This window comes from Ursus americanus, chromosome 18 (assembly GCF_024610735.1).
Source record: "Ursus americanus isolate L20-20 chromosome 18, mUrsAme1.1.p, whole genome shotgun sequence".
NCBI lineage: Eukaryota > Metazoa > Chordata > Mammalia > Carnivora > Ursidae > Ursus > Ursus americanus.
In genome coordinates, this window is record NC_142144.1 from 1,919,753 (window position 1) to 1,943,728 (window position 23,976).

The 23,976-nt window shown below is 62.4% G+C and overlaps 2 protein-coding genes across 2 annotated transcripts; both read right to left on the bottom strand.

Moving 5' to 3' along the window:
• Positions 1-376: 376 nt before the first annotated feature.
• On the bottom strand, positions 377-8,680 carry LOC148108538 (uterocalin-like). The gene is made up of 8 exons (XM_087869668.1): positions 8,584-8,680; positions 7,466-7,638; positions 7,110-7,336; positions 6,897-6,919; positions 6,462-6,572; positions 4,861-4,962; positions 4,732-4,775; positions 377-511 (listed from the first exon to the last, which is right to left on the bottom strand). Exons 1-8 carry the CDS (start codon positions 8,678-8,680, stop codon positions 377-379), a joined length of 912 nt encoding a protein of 303 aa, XP_087725794.1.
• Positions 8,681-17,637: 8,957 nt separating this feature from the next.
• LOC123802786 (minor allergen Can f 2-like) lies at positions 17,638-22,477 on the bottom strand. Its single transcript, XM_087869669.1, has 6 exons — positions 22,394-22,477; positions 21,531-21,664; positions 20,966-21,039; positions 20,559-20,669; positions 19,995-20,096; positions 17,638-17,840 (listed from the first exon to the last, which is right to left on the bottom strand). The coding sequence occupies exons 1-6, from the start codon at positions 22,475-22,477 to the stop codon at positions 17,638-17,640; spliced, it is 708 nt and encodes a 235-aa protein (XP_087725795.1).
• Between the last annotated feature and the right edge of the window lie 1,499 nt (positions 22,478-23,976).

A 23,976-nucleotide genomic window follows, 5' to 3' on the forward strand; every position in this document is an offset into this window, starting at 1 on the left:
TGAGAGTTCTATGTTCCCGGCCTGCTCCCAGGAGCGGTGGGCGCGGGACCCCACCTCTCACTCCCCAAGGCTGGTCTGAGCTGTGCGGTCCTCATGGCCCAGGGGTCTGTCGGGGGAGGCCCTGGTGCTTTTGGCCGCAGCTAGGGCCCCAAGGGAAGGGCTGGCCTCTGCCTTTGAGGTGGGGCCGTTTGCACTCCTCTCTTGGGGGATGTGGGGGGGGGGCTGGGACAGAGGCCACCTCGTGTCAGCATCTCGATCCTTCTCCTGGCGGGCACGGCTCCAGTCCTAGCTGCTCCTGACTGCTGGGATCCGGGGAGGGCCCGGGTTATTAGGAGGAGCAGCCTAAGCCCCACGGTCGAGTGCGGCTGACCCTGCCCTACATCTCACCACCTTTCAGCCGCAGCAAAGGCGGTGTCCGTCTCTGACCCAGGCTGGCCGGGGCCTCACTACTCTGCTCCTGATCAACCCCTTCTGGAGATGCTGGGCTCCAGGCCTCCACCTCCCCGTGACCCTGAGGCCGGAGAGAGCTCCAGGGGCCAGATGGCTCTCTGCTCTCCAGGAGAGTAGGTTCTGACTGGGAGTTCTGAGTCCCTGTCCAGGCTGTCTGCCCCACACCTGCATGCCTTTGTGTCCCTGCAGCCGGAAAGTTCCATTCATTCTGTGAGTCATTGGAAACAAAGGTGAGGAGCAGCTGGCGTGGGATGGAGGTACTGGCAGAGTGAGCGCTCGGTGATGCTGGAGGGGAGCCAGGCAGCGGCTGGGGGGAGGGAGCCTGGGGGAGGCCCGGTGCCCATGGGGGGTGGCTGTCACCCCTAGACCCCAGTCCTCAGGACCTGCGTGCTCCTCGTGTGCGTGTGTCTGTGAGCACCGGTGCTGGTGTGCGCACGGGCGTGTTTGTATGTGACCCTCGAACGTAGGCCCGTGCCTCCCGTTGGCAGGGTGGGCGCTGCAGGTGCCCTGCTGTCAGCCCAGCACCGTGAACCCAGCTGCGGGTGACCCTGCTGTGGGGCTGCTGTGTCAGGGCTGAGGCAAGCGCCCAGGCCCCGCCCTGTGAGTTTCTGGCTCCCCGAGCCCAGAGGGGGACTGGGGGTCGAATTGCTGAGCCCCACCCGGGAGCAGGTCTGGTTCTGCTGGGGTTTGCTGCAGGGCTGCGTGGAAACCGTAGTTGTTTCTGCTTGAGCTGACCTAGGAACAGTCTTGCTCGGAGCCCCAGGCAGGCCGCCTGTGACCCCGCCCGCACGCTGACCTCAGGTCAGCACCCCGTGAGGGAGCTCAGGAGCCCCAGCCGAGGTCCTAGGAGCAGAGATGAGACCCTGCCCCAGCCCCACCCCAGCTCTGCCTTGGCAAGGGAGGCCTTGTCTCAGGCTGCAGCCCTGCCCATCTCGAACCCCTGGAGGGGCACCTGGAGCCGTGTTGAGCGTGACCCTGAGGCCCGGTGCGGGCTTGTGGGGTAAGAGCAGTGGTTGATCAACAGTGCCCCCTCCTCTCCCCACCCGCCGGTGGGAGGAGAGTGGCCTGGAACCGGCATTCACCCCTGCCGTGGCCACGAGTTCCCAGGGCCCCTGCCCTGCCGGCCATAGGAGTGTGGGCACAGAGCCCTGTCCCTGAGCTGGCTGGGGCTTGGCCTCCCTCCTGCAGACAGTGACATGCAGGGGAGTGGCGGGCGGGGCTTGATGATGGAACCCCCAGGTGAGCTGGAGGAGAGAGGGACTGCTGCAGGGCCTGCTGGGAGCTTGGCTGAAGCTGGAAGGAGCTGCAGGGTCTAGGGAACAGTCTGCTTCCCGTCGTTCTCCTTTCCAGCCTTTTTTGACCCGAATTCAGGTGTTGGTGGTGGTCATCGTAGCTGTGTGTGCTCAAGGGTGGGTTCAGAAAGCTGTGACGCTGGCGACTTTGGGCTTGTTCTGGGGATTTGGGGGTGGCTGGGGGGCCTTGGCACAACTCCCTCCCAGCTCTCAAGGTGATTAGCTTCCCTCCCCATTGCCCCCACCATGAGGTCCTGTTTGTCTGGAAATAGGATGCATAGAAGGGGCAGGCCTGGCAGGACCCCAGACGCCCTCAGGCCACACCCTCTCTCAACCCACGCACCCCTTGGCTTGGGACATTTTGGAGGGACTGTGCCCGAGGCTGGGCCTTGGTGACAGTCGGGCATTGGGCTTGGGCTGAGCGCTGACAGTTTGCTACCCTCAGTCTGCCCCTCCCGTGCCCTGCCCCTCCCCCTGCCTGCTTTCCTCTGCATTCTCGGCCTCTCCCTGCTCCTGTCGCTCCTTGGGCGTCATGGCCGCTGTGGTCACCATGAACTGGGTTTTGAGTCAAGGTGTTCAGTTCTGTTCAGGGACCTCATTTAGCCCTCTGGACAAATGGGTCTTGCCCTGGAGGGCCAGGGGCTCCGCTGCTGGGGGGGAGGCGCCGTCCTGGGGCCCCTCCTTTGCCCCCAGGCTCTGACCTTCTCTTGGCAGGACAGGTGTATTCTCCATCTCCCAACCCAGGTGACCAGTGAGTGAGTCAGAGGAAGTCCCCCCGAGACCCTTGCTTGACTGGCCACACCTCACTATCCCACCCCCCCGCCCCGGTACAGACCCGAGGAAGCCAAGAACCTGCTTGGTGCGGCTCCAGCCCCACCCTTGCTCATTGGCACCCAGGACACCTTGTCATCCCCCAGCAGGCCCCGCGGTCCCCTAGCCTGTCACCTGAGCTCGGTGGGGTGCTCGTGGCCGAAAGGGGGCCCCCAGGCCTGCCCACAGCCAGTGTACTGGTTTGGAGGTCCCATGCCCCTTGCTCAGAGGATGATAGACAGGTTCCTTCACCCTTCCTGCCCCCTTCCCCGTGCATGGGCAGGGCATTCGAGTTGCGGGGGCAGGATGCACTGGGCCTGTCCTGGAGGGTAGCAGGCGGCAGGGCTGGGGGCTCCGGGGTAAGAGCAGTTTGGCTGGCATGAGGAGGAGCGAGGAGACCAGGCGCTCCCAGACCGTGATCCAGACAGGTGTCGCAGGGTGGGCCAGGGGTTGGCGCTGCCCCAGGATGAGGGCTGGTGGGAGAAGGATGCAGAGGTGGGACACAGGAACAGCTGGGGCTCCGGGGAGCCAAGGAGAAGGAAGTCGTGTTGCTCCTGGATGGGGGAAGCCAGAGAGGATAGGGTTGTTGAACTGCTGGGGACCCGAGGCCCGGGGGCCATGAGACGGGCAGCCGCCCCATGGCTGGGGCCAAGGACGTGGCTCCACTCCTAGGTCTTGCTGGAACAGACGAGCTGGAAGGGCCCTTGGGGGGTACAAGTGGGGACGTGGGCTTCTGATGGGGGATGTTAGGGTGGGCACCCGACGGCTGGGCAGTGCGGAGGGAGTCAGGCAGGGAGGGCTCCTGGGTGCTGGGGATGGCCTGGGGGTGGGTCCCAGGGCCTGGGACTCTCATCCCAAATGTAGGGGTGGGAGGTCTCCCTCTTCTGACTGGGGGATAGCACAGCCAGCTCCCCTTCACCCAAGGCTGACGCAGGCCTTGGTGCTGGACGGTATGGCCTGCCCCGAGTGACTCCCTCGAGGGACCCTTGGCTGCCGGCAAGAACCCCCTGGTCTGGGATGGGGGTGGGCTTGATGGGTGGCTCAGAGGTGGTGGCCCTGGGGGAGGACAGGGGCCTGTCTGCTGTGGGGCAGGGAGCCTCCGTGCAGCTGGGCGCCAGTGGAGGGGAGCCTGGGGGACTTAGGTGTGCATCAGAGGGGCTGCGGGCATGCACCTGCCGGGCCTGCACGACTCAGGAAGGAGGAAGATGCAGCGGTCAGCGTCCCCTGCTGCCTGCCCAGTGGCTGTCCCTGCCCCCAGGGCCTCAGCCACTGTCATTTAGCAGAGACACCGGTGTATGTGGCCAGAAGGGCCTCCAAAGCCGGGACCAACCTGGATTGGCGCTGCTGGCTGTCTCTGTCCCCATGAGCTCTGCTTCTGTCCCCATGGGGTGGGAAGCCCCAGGACTGAGGGGTCCAGCTGGCCCTGGGGTCTGGCCTCGCTGACTCCCTGCGTTGTGTGCGGCTGTCCCTTCTGAATGGCACCCCGGGGAACCTCTAGCATCTTCCTCCCACCGTGTGAACGTGAGCCTGCGCTGAGCTCGGCTCACCAGGAGGGGAGGGTCCCCATCTCTCTGACCCCCGCAGCCTTGGCCCCCTGTGGTCACCAGCCAGAGCACCACCACAGAGCACACTAGGTCTAGGGGCAGCAATCATTTATTGGACACAGCAGGAAAAGTCTCCAGGAAGGGGGGGCTTCCTGGGGGGATGGGAGTGGTTGAAGGGCTCCTCAGGTCAACTATGAACTATTTGTTCTTTGAGGGGGCTGCTCCTGTGAGCGATAGGCGGCAGGGTGGGTGCCGGGGTGGGGGCAGATGGGCCAGATCCCTCACTGCCCTGGGCTCTGCCCCTGGGTCGGCGACTGGGGAGGTCTGTCCGCAAGCAGGACCTAACCCCCGGTCGGCTCTGCCGTACCTCTCCTCCAGCCTGGCCCTCAGCCTCTCGGCAGGCCCCCCGGCGCCCCAGGCTGGCCCTGCTCCCATCAGTGTTTGGGGGACCCTGCAGGCAGCCCCAGCCTGGTCCTGCCCAGCAGAGCCAGCAATTTGAATCTCTGTGCTGTCCGCCCCCAGCTGCACCGACGGCTGCTGTAGCGGCTGCTCTGTGTGGAGCAGCACCTGCCCCTCACCCCCCCGGCCTCGGGGGCCCCCGTGCCACAGCCCCTGCAGGGTCAGAGGTCACTCACCTGGGCCCAGGGGCCTGCCTGCTGTCGGGCACGCAAGCATCGATCTGTGAAGAGGGGCGTGGGTTGCTGAGCGGGGGTCTGAGCTGCGCCCTTCCGGCCTCCGGGGCGGGGATGAGGGCGGGCGCATACCCGTTCGGGTCAGGTTGATGATGTTGGTCGGACTTATCCTGGGGCTTTTGCAGTAATTCTGAAATATTTGCATGATGTCCCAGCTCACAGTAGGGGTCTCACCTGCAGACAGAGCAATGGGGGCCGTCCCTCCGGCAGATCATTTGGGACAACGGGCAGTGGGGTTCTGGGAGCTTGGAGACGACCCTGGATTTTCAGGCTGCAGGCACGGCTGTGGGGACAAGCTGCTGTGACCAGAGTGGGAGGGGTGTGCCCAGAGGGCCCCATGCCAGACCGGAGAGGAGGCAGGGGGCCCCCAGAGAGCTACCCTGGCCCTTGGGTGGGGTCCAGCCCATCCTCTGGGCCCCCGTCCTTGCTGTTCCCGGCCAGGATTCCTTTGTTCACTGCACGTCGTGTTACGGGGCCGGTGTCGAGGAGCATCTGTGGGTGTCTGGTTCTCGGGCTTGTTTAAAGGCCAGCAGGTCGACACAGCCGTGTTTGGGAAGTACCGTGGGGACACAGGTGAAAGCTGGCCGCCGCCTGCCCTGCCACCCCAGCCCCAAGAGCCCACCGCCTACAAAGCAGAAGCGAGTAGCTGGAGGCGGTGGTGGTGCCTGCCTGGCTAGTTGGCTGCTCCTCGCCCTCCCCGGACATCGCTCTGTCCCGGGGTCGGCATTCTGTGCCCCCTGCACGCTGAGTGCTGAGCTGAGCTCTCGGCTTGGTGCGGCCAGTGGCTTCTGGACGTTTGGACTCACCCCACCGGCCCTGCAGGTCTGGGGGCTCAAACTGGGGCTGTGCACTAAGTTAGATTGTCTTCATGCTCCCTGTGTGGCTGGATTGGGTCCCCTGAAAGGTGTGGGCAAATCCTTGTCCCCAGAACTTGGGAATGGGACCTGGTTTAGAAGCAGGAGCTTTGCAAGGTGTGGGAAGGGTCTTAGGACGAGGAGGTAATGCTGGGTTCAGGATGGGCAGGAAAACCAGTGACAAATGTTCTTTTAAGGGAAAGGGAAAGGAGGTTTGAGAACAGAGGAGAAGCTCTGTGGGGCCGGAGGCAGAGCTCAGGGACGCCCGGGGCCCCAGGGGCTGGAAGGGGCAGGAGCCGCCGCCTCCGGAGGGAGCTGCGCTGCTGCTGACCCTCGCTCACCTCTGGAAGCTCTGACCAGTGAGGCCCAACCAACAGCCCTTAACTCAGCCCGAGTGAGGTCGCCAGCCTGTTTCCTAAATATGATAGTTTGCCCGGCCACGTGTCTGGATGTCACGCCCAGGGCGCCGTGGTCCCTGATGACAGCAGGGAGGGGTCACAGCTAACCCACAGAGCCCCTTCTCTTACCTGCTTTTCTAGTTGGTGGGTCTCTGTGGTCCTGGTGGCCTCGGGGAAGCAGATGCTTCCATACCACGGGGGCCCGCCGGCAGGACCGCGAGGCCTCGGCTCAGGTGGGAGGGGCACACGCATGGGTTTTCTCTAGTTTACTGTCCGTGACGCTGGAGGAGGCTTACCTGAGCCGCTGGCATGTGAGGTCTCCGCTGTTGGCCTAGCACCTTACTACTTTGCTGTCCCCCGCGACCCCACTGCCGCCAGAGTCCCACCTGTGTCCTGCTGGCTGGGGGAGGTGGGCAGTTACCGAGGACGTTCACCGCCACCGTCTCCTTCCCGTGCCAGCTGTTGTGGATGCAGAAGATGAGGAAATGAGAGGGGTCCACCTCCTCCAGGAAGATCGTGTTGTGGCCAGCATCTGCGAATCCCGGGGGTGGGGTGGGAGGCGGGCGTGCAGGGCTCTCCACGGCGCCGGAACTGGGCCCCGGGAGCCCTCCTGTCCCTCCATGGCCTTAGACAACTTGGTGCTCGTGAGCAGTCGGGCCTCAGGAAGGGGCAGGACCGGGTGTGGGCTCCCGGGCTTCCCAGACACCCACTGCTGGGGACCCTTCTGGGTACTGAAGCCAGCCGGGGACACTCCTGTGAGATGGTGTCCTGGCAGGTGAGCTCCTGGCCACACGCTGCTGAGACTCCCAGGGACTCCACGCTTGCAGGCTGGATGATGCTGACTGTTCATACTTACATTTCAGCACGTACTGAAATTTCCTTTTTATTTGTCATCATTATAATCGGGACATGTACCCTGTATCCTGGAAGAAGATGAGGAGATTCCTTGGGACCCCGTGTCCAGAAGACGTGCCCACGGAGCCCCTCGGTGGGACTGGGTGGGTCTTGGCCACGCTGCATGTAGGACATGTGTCCTGTCCCCGGCCAGTGAGCCCCAGCCCTGCCCTGCGTCACCGTGTCCCCCGCACCCTCCAGTGTCTGGGAGGTGGCCGTGAGGCCGACCGGGGACAGGGCATGGGGCTCCCCTGGACCTTGGCGCCGTCTGGCACCCTCTGCCCGGAACTCTATGGTCTTGAGGCTTATGTGGATTTTGTGGACGAGGAACATGTCTGCATCCTTCCGTAGGAGTTTTGGTTCGTCGGAAGCCTGGGCTATTGAGAACCAGTCGCCGTTGACCTGCCGAGTAGAGGTGGGTGTGCTGGCACGGGAGAGGGTGCAGCCGGGGCTGGAGGGCGCCCGGCCCTGTCCCCCTCCCGCCGCCCCCAGCTGCCACCTCCTCCCACTCCGGACGCCCGCGGCAGCTACCAGATTCTCACGGATGCTGGGGTCCCGGGCGCCCGTGTGCAGGGCGTGGGGGCCCCCGAGCAGAGCTAGCAGCACCAGCAGCAGCAGGGTGTTCATGGTGATGCAGCAGTGACCGAGGGATGACCGGCAGCACCTCGGGCGTCCAGAGCCTGTGAGGCTGGCCCTTTTGTGCCCTGCCAGGAGGGAGTTCCTGCCCGTGGCCGGCTGTCACGGGTTCCTCCTGCTGGCCACAATGACCCTCTATTTGTTGACACTACTGCCAACAATGGCCACTTGGCCATTTGTCCACAAAGCCCCTGCCCGACACATGCTGGCAGTCATGCCCTTTCCCAGAACCACGACCGTGTACCTGGGTTGCTTCCAGGATCCCCCCTGGGCGCCAAACTCCGGTCATCGAGTCACGGAGCTCCCTCTGACGGGGCAGCCCTGGGTGGCCGTGATGTCTCCTCGTGAGAGCCGCCCATACGGTTGAGTGCTTGGCCGTGGTGTCCGGGGACTTGGCAGGGGAACCGAGGAAGGTGGAGAACAGATGCCCTGTGCTGCCTCGCCAGGTTGGGGACCGTGGCAGCTCTGTGGAATGGCCTTGCTGCCAGGTGCCTCTCTTGGAACCGCCCATCTGGGCAGAGCAAAGCGAGGGCTGGGGCCCAGGAGAGCGGGAATGGGCTGAGGGCAGCGGGCTGAGCCGGAGTGCCTCCCGTCTCCACTCCGTCCTGTTTCCAGAGCCTCCCTGCTGCAGGGTGATCTGAGCTGGGCCAAATTCAGCTGCTCAGAGACCCCTAGGGCCCTCGGGAACAGGGCAGGCCAATGCAAGTGCAGGTTACAGCGTCCCCCTCGGGCCGGGGGCCTCAGGTCCTGAGCCCCCGTGTCCTCAGTGTCTACGTGGCAGTGACCACTCTGCCTGCCTGCCCGCCCACTTCTTGGCTGCAGGACTCCTCGGAGGTGCTCCCGGGAGGTCTCCCCCTCCCCCACTGCTGCCAGGTGCCTGCACCCCCACTGAGGCCGGGTCGTGGTGCTGTGTCCTCATGCCTGCCCCTGCCCCCTGTGGTCTGTGCTCACGACGGTGATGGCACGTGGATATCAGAACCGGACGAGGACGGTTACAAGGAAGGACACGTTACCAGTCACATTCAGGACATCAGAAAACCCCAGCAGTCCATGGAAAGGGTGATGTGTTAAGGCCTTGAGGGCTTGATCCAGAAATGCAAGGCTGGTCATTGAGAATCAACGTATTTCACGCGCAGAGTGGCGGAAAAGACAGCATGAACGTCATGGTAGCGGCAGGAAAAGCACTGGGTGAGACTTGGCAATATTTGTGGTAAAAATTCACACCGCCGTTGACCCAGAAGGGAACTGATCTGTTTGAAGGGAGGTTGCCACATTCCTCCAACAGTCCTGCCTCAGTGTGAAGATGGAAGCTTCCCTTGCAGGACCGCGGACGCTGTCCCCATTGCTGTCGGACACGGCACCGGCCCTTCCGTGCAGGGACGGGAGGGAGCCTGGGCGAAAGGTTGACAAGGAGTGTTACCGAGGTCGTGGGTAGATCACTGCTGATCCGTTCGCCACGTTGGCGAGCTCCGGGAGGCAAGTGGCCGCAGATCCGTACATCAAAGGCACTGTTGCTGTGTGAGCAATCATAGGGTGGGAGACTGAAGAGACCTCATTTGCAATTCAGAAAAAAAATCAGGTAGCCAGAGATCAATCCCACAAAAAAATTGTGCAGACCTTGTGCCCGGAAAACTATCAACCAGGATGGAGATATTTAGATGAACTGAGCAAATCCCGCACCACGTACAGGGGTTAGAAGTCTCGCTACTGTAGTGTCCGCTCTCTCCCTGGGCTCAGCAGGATCCTAGTCAGAATCCCCACGGGCTGCGTGGCGTGTGGCCCCCACGTGCCGAGACCCTCCCACAGCTCAGTTTGGTGGGACTGCCTCCGGCCGACTTGTGTTCTTACCCCAGAGTTTCGGTAATGAAGCCAGTGTGGTATCGGTGCAGAGCTGAAGAAGAAACACGCCCTCCCACGTAGGGGCCCTGCAGAGAAATGGGGTACAAGACAGTGTTTTGAAGACTGGGCGCTGGATGCCCTCCAGGACGAGAATGGGCGTGAGCCTGCCTCACGCCCACACAAAAGTAAGCCCCGGCAGGGCGCTGAGTGCTGTCCCGCCCCCGAGCTGGGCGCAAGTTCTGTCCCCGGGACCTCAGAATGTGACCTTCTTTGAGATTGGGTCTTTCTGGGTTTAATCAAGTTGGGAGGACGGCACTAGGGTGGCCAACCCAGTGTGACTGACGTCTTTATGAAGGGGCAGTTTGGGCACAGACGCTTGGAAGACGGCGAGAGGACCACCACGGGACGAAAGACGGAGCAGAGGTTGGGCGATGTGTCCGCAAGCCAGGCCGTGCGGCCAGCCCCAGAGCTGGGTGGATCCGGAAGGACCAGTCTCCCCTGGAGCCTCCAGAGGGAGTGCGGCCCCGTGACTGCAGATGGGGGCCTTCGGGCCTCAGAATGGGGGGAGCACAGCTCTTGGGTGTTTCTGCCCTGTCCGTGACCCTTTGTTACAGCAGCTGCAGGATGGGGGTCAAGTCCCAGCGGGAACAGGTGGCGTGCCCGGAGGGCGATCTGCGGAGTTCAGGGAAGGGCCTGAGGCAGAGGTGTGGGAGGGTGGGGAGAGGTCAGCCTGTGGGGCTGCAGGCAGGGCCTCTGGGAGGGACGCAGCGGGGTGGGCTGCACATGTCCCAGACCCCGGCTCCCGTCTCCTGCGGGGCCTCCCTTCCGTGGGTCCTGCGGGAAGCCGCCTGTTGCTGCAGCTGTGGGAACGTGTTTGTGGGTGGAGAGCGGGTCTGCAGGAAGAAGCAGAGTGTCCTGCACAGGGGGACGGTCCGTCTGGATGTGAAAGGCAAAAGGGCCGAGTCTGTGAACCGGGGGACAGCAGAGCACCTCACGGCCTCAAGGAGAAAGAGCCCTCAGAGACGGGACAGAAAAGGCAGGATCCCTTCGCGAAAAGCCCACTTGAGTGTGGAAATGAAGAGCCCCCGTTCACTGGAAGACAAGCGGGTGGAAATGCAGCCACAGGGTGACAAAGATGAACCAACTCTATTATCAGCCAGGGGCTCTCCTCCAGAATATATAAAGGGCACATACCAAATCAACAAGAAAGCACTGACGGAGAAATGGGAAGAGACTCGAGTTGCTGCTTGACAAAGAGGTGATCCGACGGCCCAACGCGTGGAAGGGTGTGCAGCCCCATTGGTAACCAGAGAAGTAGAAGTTATACTGAGATTCTCGACACCTCCTTGCCCCCGCGCCCCAGAATGGCTGGAAATAAAATGACCACACGAGTAATAACGAGGATGGGAACTAGCATGAACTTGGATGCTTTGGGGCAGGGAGGTCAGTGGGCTCAAAGCCCGCAGAAGGCCAGTTGCGTGGCCTGCCAGAGCCCCTGGACGTGGCCAGTGCTCTGCTAGGTATGTCCCCGCAGAGATGTGTGCCCGCAGGCGCCCGTGTCACCAGCGCCCTCCACTCCCAAGTCCAGGTGCAGGACCGTGGCGCTGGCTGTCCTCGGGATGGTGGGAGGTGTCTGGTGCTCACATTCCACAGCCCCCACGGCACCCCGGGAGTGCCAGGCGCCTCCCCAGCCACGCTGGCCTGAGAGGGGCCGCAGAGCGTGCCTGTGAGAACACGGGTGTCATCGGGGTCCCTCCTGTTGTGGGCGCTCCTGCCTGTGTTCCCAATGAACCGTGCAGGGGGAGGACCCAGCGAGTTGCAGGCTCGGGGCGGTCGCAGCAGGAGGCAGAGCGAGGCGGGGAGCCCGCCCAGGCCCCTCGGGGAGCCGCGCCGGGCCCAGGGGTGATGGCCGAGGCTGCTCCTGCTGCTCTCAGCACGGGCACCGGGCATCTCCGTGGCCATCAGCCGTGGGGCAGCACGTGCTGGCTCCGACGCCACAGACCAGAGGGAGGGGTGCTGCAGTGGTGGCCAGCCTGCAGCCCGGGGTTTAAGCCCACAGCTTGTTTTAGGTCAGACTGTTTGGCTGGCGGGGGGTGGGGGGGTGCCAGGGGCCTCCTGGGGGTGACCTCAGTCCTGACACCTGGCCACCTGGGACCCCCCCCCCCCCACCCCGCATGGCAGAGGGAAAGAAAGTGTGTGGCCAGCAGTCTGTGTGAGTCACTTGGGCAAAGTGACCCTGGGGACGCTTGGAACCTGGAGAACTGGAGACTGGGGGGGGGGGCCCTCTGTGCCTCGCAGGGAAGCTTGTGGTAGAAACAGGGCAGTGGCTCATTGCTTGGAGGTTAAATGCAAGAAAAGGGACTTGGTCGCATTCTACTCCTTCAGGGAGAGGCCCCCTTCCTCCTGGATGGGGTGGGGGTGAGCAGGGCCATGGGGGTGGGGTCGGGCTTCCAAGACACTCCCCAAATTGAGAGTCTAGAAGGCCAGGGTCTTGGGTTCTGTGTTTCAATTTGGAAAGCATTTCTGGGGGCCTGTTCTTGCAAGATACTGGCTGCTGCCTTTAGGACCCCTCGCTTCTTGGGGTCTTTACTCCCCAACTTTGTAGTGGCTGCCCAGGTGTCTCAGTGACCTGTGGTTGCCCAGCTCCTTCCCACCACTTTGAGGTGGGGACCCGGGCCTGAGCCAAGGTGCTGCATGTGGCCAAGGAAAAGTCCTTTGCCAGACCCCTGGGCTGGGGTCCTTCCTGCTCAGCAATGGCCATGTTCTGACAGGTGGGCACTGAGGACCCTCACCTGTGCCCCCCATTTAGGTGAGCACTGGCCCCTCCTGGCAGAGTGATAGGGCATGCACGGTTTTTCCTGAGTGGGGCTGAATAGGGTCTCCCCAAAATTCATATCCATCCAAAACTCAGAATGTGACCTTATTTGGAGTAAGAGTCTTTGCAGATGTCATTAAGGTAAGGCTGGACATGAAATCATCCTGGATTAGGGTGGGCCCTGAATCTGGTGATGGGGGGGAGACAGAGGCTCACATGTGACACGGAGGGATGAGCCAGCCGGGGACAGAGGGGAGGGGGGAGGGTCGCAGCTGCAAGCCGGGGACACGGGCCCCACCAAGCCCGGCAGAGGCAAGGGGCAGTTCTCCCTCAGAGCCTCGGAAGGGCTCAGAGCTGTGGACACCTGGGGCTTGGCTGTCTGGTCTCCAGACCGGGGCGGGGGGGGGGGGCGGTTCTGTCATGTTATGCCCTGTGTGTGGTGCCGTGTGATGGTCCCCAGGAGGCTAACCTGCCTGGCAGTAGTTACCTTGTGCCAGGTTGGGCCGTGCGTGCCCGACACCGGCTCGCCAAGCCCTTTCTTGTTTCTGTAGTCGTGGAAATGAGGTGGACGGGTCACTCCAGGGCATGCCATGAGCGCTGGTGACAAGTCAGGTCCCACAACTGCCCCTGCCTGGCTCCGGGGCTCAGCTGGCTGCCTCTGTCCTTGTTGTCAAGCCCAGGCAGGCCTCCTGGCCAGGCTAGCGTGCTTCTGGAATACTGGCTCCCAGCCACCCTGTGCCAGCGGCCCCTCGGGGAAGGCACAGGCACCTCGCCCCGTCTCAGACCAGGGCACAGGGTCAGCCTAGACGCGGGGCCTTCACCCCCATCGCCCCGCTCTCTGCCGGGACGTCCTCGTCGGGGACTGATGGTGAGTGCCCCTCCCAGAAGGGTCCTTCCCAGCCAGGCTCCTGGCAGCAGTTACTGTCCCCCGGGGCCCAGGCCCACAGCGGCATTTAGCACTTGAACAAAGGTTCCCGAGATGCTAATTTTCAAAAACAAAAGCTGGCGTCTGGTGGCCTCTGGCCTGGCACAGCAGGTCACACGCTCGTGTTCTCTGTCCTCGTGGCAGGTGTGGGGATTGGTGTGTTCATCCTTGTCCCAGGGCCCGGGTGACCTCAGCCAGCCGTGGGCGCTGGCCGCGCACTTTGTGTCCACGTGCCCACTCTGCGTCATCTGCCTTCCAGGCTGCGTGGAGGTCGCTGCGCCGGGGCAGGACCGAGAACGCGGGGCAGCCGCTAACAGGAGAGAGTCAGAGCCTGGCTCTGCCGCAGCCAGGGGGCCGATGCCTGGGGCAGAGGCTCAGCCAGGGGCTGGCCGTGGCTGTCCCGAAGGTGGTCACTGCAGTGGCCCTGCACTTCCAGCCCCTGGGGCTCTCCCAGCCCCCCATCTTTTGGGCGAGTGGAATCCAGAGCCCTCAGATGCCCCTCACTCATCCCGCCCTGCAGGTGCCTGAGGCGAGGCTGTCGAGTGTCACCTGCCTGCCCATCGTGAGCCCGGGCTCACATCTGCAGGAGGGTGTCCCCCATCTAGCGAGGCATCTTGGGATGGGGGTACGTAGCCTGCCCTTGCTGGCCATCCTCCCAGAATGATCTCTGACACTGCTGTGTCCTTGAAGCACGTGCACACCCGCAGTGCCACCGGCACGGTGGACGTGTCCAGCCAAGAAGCCGGACGTTAGCTTTTCATTACGAGCACTTAGCGCCGAGATGCCACGTGGCTCCCAGGGTTCAGCCCGCCTGGTCGCTGAGGCCGCTGTCTCAGGTGAGTCTGGTCTTCCCGTGTCCGCCCCGCCACGGGGCACCCCTGCCGGTGTGACCCCACCCTGAATCTCTGGAGGCCCCTTCCCCCACCCACTGTGCGTCCCTAGCACCTTTTCATTTTGACTGTGTTTGAAGTTTATAAAAATCGTGTCATACAGGACACAGTGTTTGTATCCCGTTGTTTTTGGTGAAGTGCTATGTTTGTAAGATTCACCCACGTGACTTTCTGAATGAATGAATTTGTTTTATTGTGGTCGCATCTACATCACGGAAGATCCGCCATCATAACTGTTTGAAACGCACGTCTCCGTGGCGTGGGGTGCACTCACCATGGTGTGCCACCGGCACCGCCGTCCGTCTCCAGAACTTTCTGCTCTTCCCAGACTGGAACTCTGTCCCCAGGAAGCACGGACCCTCCTGTCCCCTGCCCCGGCCCCCAGCTTCCCGCTCTCTGTCTCCGTGATTACGACCACGCTCATGGAACCCTATGGGATTTGACCTTTTGTGGGCTGGCGTGGTGGTATTCCACGCCGCATGCATGGGTTGGGTCGTCTCTACCGTCTGGCTGTGCTGAGTCGTGACGCTTACAGGCGCGTGTGCATGGATCTGAGTCCCGGCTTTCAGAAGTGGAATTGCTGGACCACGTCCTGGCTCTGGGTTTCATCTGTCGGGAAACTGCCACTGTTTCCCACGGCAGCCGTACCGTTACACGTGCCCACCAGCAGCGGGCATGTGTGTGTGTCCGTGAGCGTGGTGATGTCATAACCACCAGCAGGCGTGTGGGGTCCTTGCCCACCAGCAGCGGGCATGTGTGTGTGTCCGTGAGCGTGGTGATGTCATAACCACCAGCAGGCGTGGGGGGTCCTTGCCCACGGCTGCGGTCCGTGTCCCCCGTCGGGTTGTGTTGGTCCCTTTCCCCCCACGTAGCGTCCTGGGTGAGGCCGTCCCGCAGGTCATCCCTCCGCTCCGCTGTCAGTGGGTGCTCCAGGTTCCTTCTGGCTTCGGCCACTCGTTCCCATTTATTTAGGTGCTAAGTACAAAATAGTACTAAACACTGAACAAATATTCCATACTAAATAGTAAATGAAAAATTATTTACTGAACTGTTAGGAGCAGAGTTGCTGGGTCACGAGCAGATGTGCTTCCAGTGTTATTAAAACTCCCCAAACTCCTCAACGTAGCCGTGCCACGTTGCATCCCACCGACCGCACTGGAGAGTTCCTGCTTCACATTATTGTCAGGCTTGGATGAGTCAGCCCTTAATTTTAGCCGTTTTGTGGGTGAGAAGCGGCAGGACACCTTGGCTTTGCTTCGTGTCTCTGATGACTAACGGTGCTGAGCACCTTTCCGTGGACCTGCTGGCCACGCATGTACACGTTTTCTTTTGTGAAGTGCCCGTTCCCCTTCACTGCCTGTTTTTCTAGTTGGGTGGTTTGCTGTTGATTTGTCGGAGTTCTTTAGAGATCCTGCCTGTGAGCTTTGTCGGATGTACGTGACTTGATTTTTTCCCGTTAAATGGCAGTACGGTCAATCATTCTATGGAAACAATTCAGCAACCAAAGACCAAAGGGATTTGTCTTGCATGATTTCGACCTCTGCAACGTGCCGAGGCTTGCACGTGTTGGTGCAAGCCGTGGTGTGTGGGCGTGGATGCCCCGTGCCCCTGAGGGACAGGTGTTCTGTGTGCCGTGCTGACAGCAGCGTTCCGTGGATATGCACGTGGTCACGTCTGCTCACATCTGGGTCTCTACTGGCTCTGTCTCATGGTTCTAGCGGTTACTGTGGGAGGACCGCGGAGAAGGCCTGTCCCCATGTGGACATGACCTTACGTGGAACAGGGGTCTCTGTGGATGTGAGTACATGAGGCATCCTGGGGGCAGGGGGTGTTCCTGGATCACCTGCTGGACTCTATACGGAGCTGCAGGGGTCTTTAGAGCGGGGAAGCAGTGGGGTATTTGACACCAAAGGAGGAATTTGCCCGTGGGGGGTTTGAAGGTGCTTTGCTCCTGCCTCTGAAGAAGGAGGAAGGGCCACGAAGGGAGGAATGCCGCCCTAGAAGCAGGTGAGGACACGGGTCCTCCCGAGAGCCTCTGGACGGAGCAGGGCCCTGCTGGCCCCTTGGTTTTAGCCCAGTGAGACGGATCTCGGACTTCTGACCTCCAGAGCTGGGCAGAGGAGCTCCGAGTCAGAGAGGCCAGGGGTCACCCGGTGAACGCAGAGCCCATGGCCTCCACTGCCCAGCCTCCTCGCGCAGGGGTGGGAGCGTCTGCTTGGGCCCAGCCCGTGCGCCCTACAGCCCCTCTCTGAGGCTCCCGATCCCCACCCCCTCCTTGCCTACTGGTCCCGGTCCCCACTCCCACCCCGAACTTGCCCAGGGCCCAGGACAGCTGGCGGATGGCACTTAGGGGCACACCCTCATTTCAGGGAGAAATCTTTCTATTCTGGGTCACGGAGCCCGGTGTGGGCAGAGAGCAAATGGCCTCTCACCGAAAGGTGCACTCAGTTGTAAAATGTTACTCTTGCACAGGGTCCCAGGGGCGCCCTGAGCCCTGCATGGACCCCTGGGGCCCGGCTATCAGGAGACCGGTCTAGACAGCACTTCCTGGGCCGGGAGTTCCCCAGTGGCCCCAGCCATCCCCCGGGGCGGGTTCAGCATCCACGGTGAGCTTGTCAGCTCCAGTGGGGAGCGTGTTGACCTCTTCGTCTTGAAGAGTGATAGCTGGTGCCCTGTTCCTGCTGGGCAGAGCTCTGCGGGTGGCACCGAGGGCTTTGTCCTGCCCCATGCCCAGCGTGTCGTGTTCATGCTCCGGAATTCAGCAAGTGCTCCGGGCAGCTGGGCGTGACCAGCAGGCTGGCAGCTGTGGAACGTGTAGGGAAACAGAGGCAGGGAGCTCTTCCAAGCTGGCTCCGGTGTGGGAGGGGCTGTGTGAAAGGGACGCGGGACCACGGGCATGGCAGCAGGGTGGGCTGTCATTGGCGGTGGGCCGGCCAGGCGCTTGCCCTACCCCAGACAATGGACCAACAGCCTCTTCACCTTCTGCAGTCTTCTCAAGGGCCCAGAGGAGTTCCCCGTCTAGTTCACTCTTTCCCGCCCAGAACGCTGTCCCTGGCTCCGCTCGGTGCATTCCCCAAGCCGCGGGTCAGTGTGTCACCCCCAGTCCCCAGGGGCTCTACAATTGCTGCACGTCACCCCCACGCCTTCCCGGACTCTGGCTTCCCGAGAGCAGAGTGTCCACACAAGTGAGCTGCACCCCAGTGCTCCCACCCTTGATCACTGGCACGGTTTGGGGGCTGCGTCCTGCCTTCTCTCCCGCTGTGGTCCAAGCTGCACGTGGCCTGGCATCCCTTGGGTGTGCGTGGGTAGCCTTGGCCCCATGCAGGTGGATGTGTTTGCTGTGGGTCCCTCAAGGGGGGAGAGGTAGCAGACACCCCGGGCTGGGCCTCTGTCCCAGCGTCCCCGATGCTTGGTGCTGTTCCTGGACCTGGCCTGCGGGTCCACCTGGCCTCCTCGGGCCTCGGCCTTCGCCTGCCGTTGAGGAGAGGCCCGAGGCCAGCCTCATGCCTCTTGTTTCTGAAGCTCTGGTCACAGTTCGTTGTGCCTGGACGCGACAAATGGTAAAAAAGATCATTAATACAAAGTGAGCAGCCGTGTCTCATCTTTGATTTGGTTTCACGTTTGTCTTGTCATAACTTTCTCGCATCTGCGCTCCTTCTCGCCCTTGGGGCAGCTCGTCTCCTGGGCGGGCAGTGTGGTGCCATCTTCGGGTCTCGGTCCGTCTCAGAGACTTCTTGGCCTTGCTCGCTGCAGACCGTCCGCTCTTTCTTTTGCCCTGGTCTTCGTCTCCCTGAACCTTCTCTAGCGATGGGGAGCGTGTGGGAACCGCGTTGGCTTCTTAAAGTGGAGGCGATGTTGTAGGATGGTTTCCCCGTCTCAGTGGGGCCTCTGGCTCCAAGAATGTGCCTGTGTCCAACTCAGAGCTGCCATTTGTTCCGAATCCTGTGAACAGCTCTTGAGCTGTCTTCGTCTCTGCGGAGCTGCTGGTGGACAACAGGTCCCTTACTGCTTTACTCAGCGTCTCTCCGCTAGCGGCTCAGGCACACATGCGTATTTCTATGGGCTACTCGGGTTTTTCTTTGGTGAATCGCTGCTTGGTAGTCTCCATGTGTTGCCCTGGGAGCTGGCCCGTGTGTGGACCCGAAGCAGAGTCCACGGGGAGGACTTCGTCAGAGCTGCGGGGCGGATGGACCCCCGGGACTGCTCATCCTGACGGCCTGGCCCCTGGGCGCCCACACAGGACGGGCAGCCGGGCAGCCTTGCCCCGTGCTCCGAGGGGATTGTCCCAGCGGGTGGGGAGCCCTCACTTTCTGCCGGCTGGAGCCCCTCCTGTGCATCTTCCGGCAGTAACTCCACGTGGCCCCACGCCCACCGAGAGGGCAGACATAGGAGCTTGCCCTCGGTCTTGCTCACGGAGGGGTCCTCCAGATTTCTCCTCTCCCCCGATGAGAGGAACCCCCAGGTCCTACCCTTTGACCTGGAGCGGGCGCTGTGACCAGGGTCCTGGTTGGGCCCTGGGGGGTCAAGGTGTTTGGGGATTGAGGTGCAGTGACATCACTGGGAGGGGGTGCAGGACAAAGGTTGCAGCCCGTGCGGTGTGGACCCAAGCAGGACCTGTGCCTCTGCCCCCCCCACCAAGCATGTCCTCATGAGGACCACCCTCTGTCTTCTTGGGTCCTGGGCTTTGGGTGATCCGCCCCCACCCCTGGACTCTAGGGAGGACGCGTGACTCGGGCCTGGTTGCCCAGAAGCACAAGAGCATCACCTCTCTCCATTTGGAGATGAACACAGGAGGGGCAGGACCTGGGCAGCCCACAGGCGTCAGGGCAGAGGCCTCCGCAGGGACTTTGGAGAGAAGTATGAGCTCATTACGCTGTATCTTGAGGAAGGGGGAGGTGGTCCGTGGCTGCTGGCAGCCGTACTGGCAGCCGGAGAAGGGAGCCAACAAGGAAAGAAAGAAGAGGCAAGAGACAGAGAAAGATGGCTCTTCTGCCCCTGGATACAGCCATGCCTGAAGCAGTAGTGATGCCTCAGCACCTTTCACGTGTAAGAGCCAATACAGTCCGTGTGCTGCTAAATCTGTGTGTGTGTGTGTGTGTGTGTGTGTGTGTGTGTGTAAGGTTTTCTGTTATTTCAAGCCAAGAGTCCTCACAGTGCATGTTTGCACACTTGAAAGGGTGAGACTGTAATGATCACGTTCCTTGTCACTTGGCAACAGTTTGTGCCCGAGTTCCGTGGGCACGCAGCTTGGGGAAGGGCTCTGGCTCCTCTGCTCACGCGCTCTGATTGGGGAAGATAGTTTGTCTTTTTCTTTGCTCGTTTCTGCAGCCCCAGAAGAAACGACCCCTGGACAATTTTGACTGACCGGGCAGTCATCTTTTGAAAGGAACGTCCTTTATTGTGCAAGGGGGGACCACAGCATGGGGCTGGGTGGAGTGTGTGCCTGGCCAGGCAGGGAGCAGGGACGGGGCCGGACAGGGCGGCACACAGAAGCACAGGTGGGTGTTCTTGCTGGAATCCCTGGAGGGTTTGCAGAGGAGAGAGGGGGCACTGAGCAGAGTGTCCCCGAACCTGTAGGTCCGAGTCCCCATGCTGACGAGACCCTGCTTCTTGGCTCTGCGCACGGGGTGGGGATCAGGGAAGGGACAGCACGGGAGGTGGGGGGCAGGTCTGGGCTCTGAGAGGCAGCTCGGGGGCTGGGCGGGGGCTCCATCTGCCTACCCCCCCTCCCCCCCAGCCGTGTAACTCAGGCCTGCAGAAGCCTGGGGGCCCAGGTCTGGAGCGGCACCACTCACCTGCCCGGGGCTGACGGCCTTAGTCTCTGAAACTGTCGCAGCGATCTGAGGGGGCACAGTGACCTGGGGTGAGTCCCTGCCTGACCCCTGCCCGGCCCCTGCCCAATGGTGGCTGCTGACCCGAGGGGACCCGAGGGTGTGGGAGAGTAGTAGGCCTCACCGCCAGCGTTCACAACCAGAATCTGATCCTGGCGCAGGCCGAGGTCTTCACAGGCGGACTCGAAAGTCTGCAGGAAGTCCTGCTGCGTGCTGGGGTCCCGGACTGCGGGGGACAAGGGAGGTGGGGTCTGCCCGGTGCTGTGGGGGGTGGGGGCCAGGGGCCTGGGGGCGTTGGATGCTGTGGGGGGTCAGGGTGCTGTGCTCTCTGGGACCGGGAGGGGAGTCTGTGTCTTGGTGGGAAATCAGGGCTGGTGTGGGGAGGAGAGACTCCTCTTCCCCTTGGGATGACACAGGAGGAGGGGACTGTCCCTTCTTCCCCTTGCCCAGAGCAGTGTGGAGGTTGAGCCCTGCTCACCGGACGGTCCTGGTGAGAGGGCCGTGTGAGCGAGTGTGTGCGGGGAGGCGGGGGAGTGCCGTGGGTGAGGCTGAACGGGGGCGTGGCTGTGGGCGGAGCCTTCAGCGGGGGTCTGGAGACCTCTGCTGCTGGGGGGCAACAGCCCACTGCCCACGCGCTGGCCAGACTGAGTCCTGCGCGTGTGGGCGTCTCTGAGGGGACCACACGCACCCAGCAGGTTGGCCACCAGGTTGGTCTCGTCATTGTTGTGGTTGATGATGTAGAGAACCAGGTACTGCTGGGGCTGAGCCTCCTTCAGGTAGAAATCGTCGTGTCCCCAAACTGCCGAGGACATCGGGGCTGAGGGAGGCTGGGAGATGGGTGGCTGCCTGCCCAGCTGGGGGGACCCCTGTGCACTTCCTGTGCCCAGGGGCAGTGCTCCGCGTCCCGCCCAGCCTCGTGGGGGCCTGGGTGTGGGAGCAGGCTCTGTCCCCCGAGAGCCGGGCTGGGGGCCCAAGTTCCGGCGCCTGCCCACCCCTCAGGCATGGAGCTGCTGGGTCCTGTCTCAGGGCTTCAAGCCCAAGAGCCAGACCTCCGGGAGGCTGTGCCCTGGGGGCCTGTTGCCCACACATACGTACACTCCAGTTTGAATTTGTTGTTGGTCTCGGTCTTGTACACGGTGAGGGACACCTTCTCGCACCCGTCTTTCTGCCTGCAGACAAAGGCAGCTGGTTCACTCCGTCCGCCAGGCTCTTTCCCCGTTTTACGTGAAGGTATAATTTGCCCGTAGTGACAGTCACTGCTTTCCGTGTGGGCTTCTAGGAGTTTGGTGAACGCATCCATTCGATCCCCTTGAAGGTGACCTTGGTCCTCGCTCCTGGGCTGTGCCTCCAGGCTCTGGCCTCCTTGGATTCCTGGACGCTGCGTTAGCAGCAGCAGCTGAGGGAACGCGCCAGCGACCGCAGCACCCCCACCCCCCACGGCGCGCACACCTGCACTTGACCCGCACAAGCCCAGGTCCCGGTGCTCGAGACCCCGTGCCCAGAGGGGGCTGGATGGTGGCCCAGGCCACACAGCAGCGAGGGGTCTGGGATCAGACCTCTGCTGCTTCTCCTGTGGATCAGTGTCCCCGTCCCCTCCCCGGGGCCGCCCTGTCCACCCCGCTCCGCCGCCGTGCCCGAGCCCCTTGCGCCCTGCACCCACGGTATGAGCATCTGCCCGTTCAGGTTGCCATCACTCGTGCTCAGGCTGTTGACGAAAACCCTGAAGTGCCCTCCGGGCTCGATCAGGGCCGAGTTGTTGGAGGCCAGGGCGGCAGTGTACCAGATCCCAGACAGCTGTGGGGCCACGAGAGGACAGAGTGAGGCCTGGACCCTGCCCTCCTCTGGCCCCCTGCCTCCATGCCCAGCGTCCACTCCCACAGTGCCCAGCAAGGCCCTGTGATGCCGGTGAGGCTGGCAGATTCAAGGACGGCCCCCGTGTGCGGCACCTGCCCCTTCTTGGGCCATTGGACCAGCTGGTATGTGGGGCCGTGGGAAGGAGGTGTGTCCAGGCTTCTGGCCCCACGGACCCCGTGCCCAGCACTCGCCCCCTCGACCCCAGGGGATGCTTCATTCCCTTGTGGACTGAGCTCAGGGCTCCTTCCAAGACCATGGCAGGCGCTCCAGCTCCCAGTGTCACCTTTGGACTCCCCCACGGGCGGCCCCCACCATGGACTTGCCCTACGGCTCATTTACAAGTCACCGAGTGTGGTGTCTAGGCTCCGTCCTATGTCATGACCCGGGTCTGTCTGTGGTCCGCTAAGGGCGATGGCACCCAGCAGTGTCGGACGGGGCTGACCAGGGAGCACAGGCCTCTCAGCCCTGCTTCCTTGCGCAGACTCAGTTGGGGGGAGTCTGGCTGCCTGGGACCACGATTCTAACCTGCTGTCCTGCTCCCTGGACAACCCCCAGAAGGCCCCCGCCTCAGCCAGGGGCAGGCCACCCACAGTCCGCGATGCTCACTCAGGGTTTGACCGCCTCCAGCCCCACTCGCCCCCTGGGAGCAGCCGGCCCCCTTGTGCTCACCTCCTCCAGGTTCTCTGGGGGCTCCTCCTGAGCCTGGAGGCCGCAGACCAGCGCCAGGCCTACGGTCAGCAGTAGGAACTGCATGTCGACAGCACCGTCTATCTGGGTTTGGTGACAGCTGGGGACTTGCAGGCTCTGGTGACCGGGCCCCGTGGCCTGTCTATATAGCCAGGTGAGATCACGTGGTAAGGGCTCCTGCCCCGTCCCAGCGGGGAAGTGGGGACTCTTACTGCTGATGACTTGATCTTAATGTTAGCCAGCTTTTGCGTACTCTCTTCTTGGTTGCTTTGGACACCAAAAAAATGTCATGTTTCCATACAGCCAGTTTCCAAAATCAACAACCAGCCGTGGGCTGGGCCAACTTCCTGGGCCTGAAGGGTGCTGGAGTCACCTTGGCATACCCTCCGTGCCTGCCACGTTGCCGGAACGCAGCTGGTGAACAGGGGCTGTGAGCAGGGAGACCCTGGGGTTGAGCCGTGGGGTGCAGGAACCAAGGGTGCCCCCGTTACAATGGGTCCTGCAGGCCCCGGGAACCCGCAGCCCTCCTCAGGCCGGGGACAGTGACTGACGTCTGTGAGCTGAATTGTGATTCCAACCCCCAGAGCCGTATGTGGCGGTCCTCACCCCCAGGACCTCAGAATGTGACCTCACTTGAAACCAGTGTCATTCCAGGTGTTATTAGTTCAGATGATGTCATGCTGGAATGGGGCCCTGACCCAGGATGACAGCTGTCCTCGGGAACAGGGGGCACTGGGGCACGAGGTTCACACAGGGAGACACCAAGTGGAGACTAGGGATTTGGTGCCGCAGCGGCAGGACCCCCAGGAGCAGGGAGAGCCCGGGACAGACCCTTCAGTGGCAACAGCCAGGCCGGCACCTCCATCCCAGGCTTCTGGCCTCCCGACTGGGAGAGAGGAAATCGCTTTTGTTTAAACCTCAGTGTGTAGCACTTAGTTCCTGCCCCCCAGCACCTGGCCAGCACTCCCCCTGCTCTCGGACGCCACGGCCCTGTAGCCGCCGTCCCATCCCCTCTGCCCAGACCGGAGGACTGGGAGGGACTGTGCAGCATTTTCCCTAGGGAGCCCCCTGCCCAGCCTTCCTGACCGGGTTGCAGGGAGTCACAGGGCCTGGGTTCTGCTCCAGCACGAAGGACATCCCCCGTCCCCGCCTCCGCCCCCAGAGCTGGGCTGAGAAGGTCCCACGATGAGAGGCAGTTTTCTTGTGGCCTGCCTCTTCCGGGGTCAGGCTGGCGGGAGGGGAGGGAGCAGGATCCCATGGTGACCACTGACCCCCAAGCTTGGCTCGTCCCCCACAGCTGTCACCTGCTGATCTCCCAGCATTGCCCCCACAGCTGTCACCTGCTGATCTCCCAGCATTGCCGTGAGCTGCGTGTTTATCCCTTGTGATGGCAGCTGGGAGGTGATGGAGTCAGGAGTGTAAATAGTCTGGGGGGGTGCTGGGGGTCCAGCTATGTCCCCCCAAAAGATACGTGGAAGTCCTAACCCCTAGGTGCTCAGAATGTGAGCTTATTTGGGAATGTGGCCTCTGCAGATGTAACGAAGGTGAGGTCCTGCTGGGGTAGG

Bases quoted from the DNA above. Each gene is read 5' to 3' on its own strand.
- LOC148108538 (XM_087869668.1), bottom strand. From the start codon at position 8,680: ATGACCAGCCTTGCATTTCTGGATCAAGCCCTCAAGGCCTTAACACAT. The intron at 7,639-8,583 runs GTAACGTGTCCT...CCCTCCTGGCAG, and splicing joins TGATGTCCTGAATGTGACTG to GGCACAAAAGGGCCAGCCTC. The intron at 4,776-4,860 runs GTATGCGCCCGC...CCCTCTTCACAG, and splicing joins CATCAACCTGACCCGAACGG to ATCGATGCTTGCGTGCCCGA.
- LOC123802786 (XM_087869669.1), bottom strand. From the start codon at position 22,477: ATGCAGTTCCTACTGCTGACCGTAGGCCTGGCGCTGGTCTGCGGCCTC. The intron at 20,097-20,558 runs GTGCGTGTGGTC...TGTCCCCCGCAG, and splicing joins CCTGGTGGCCAACCTGCTGG to TCCGGGACCCCAGCACGCAG. The intron at 17,841-19,994 runs GTGAGGCCTACT...CCCCATCGCTAG, and splicing joins TCTGGTTGTGAACGCTGGCG to AGAAGGTTCAGGGAGACGAA.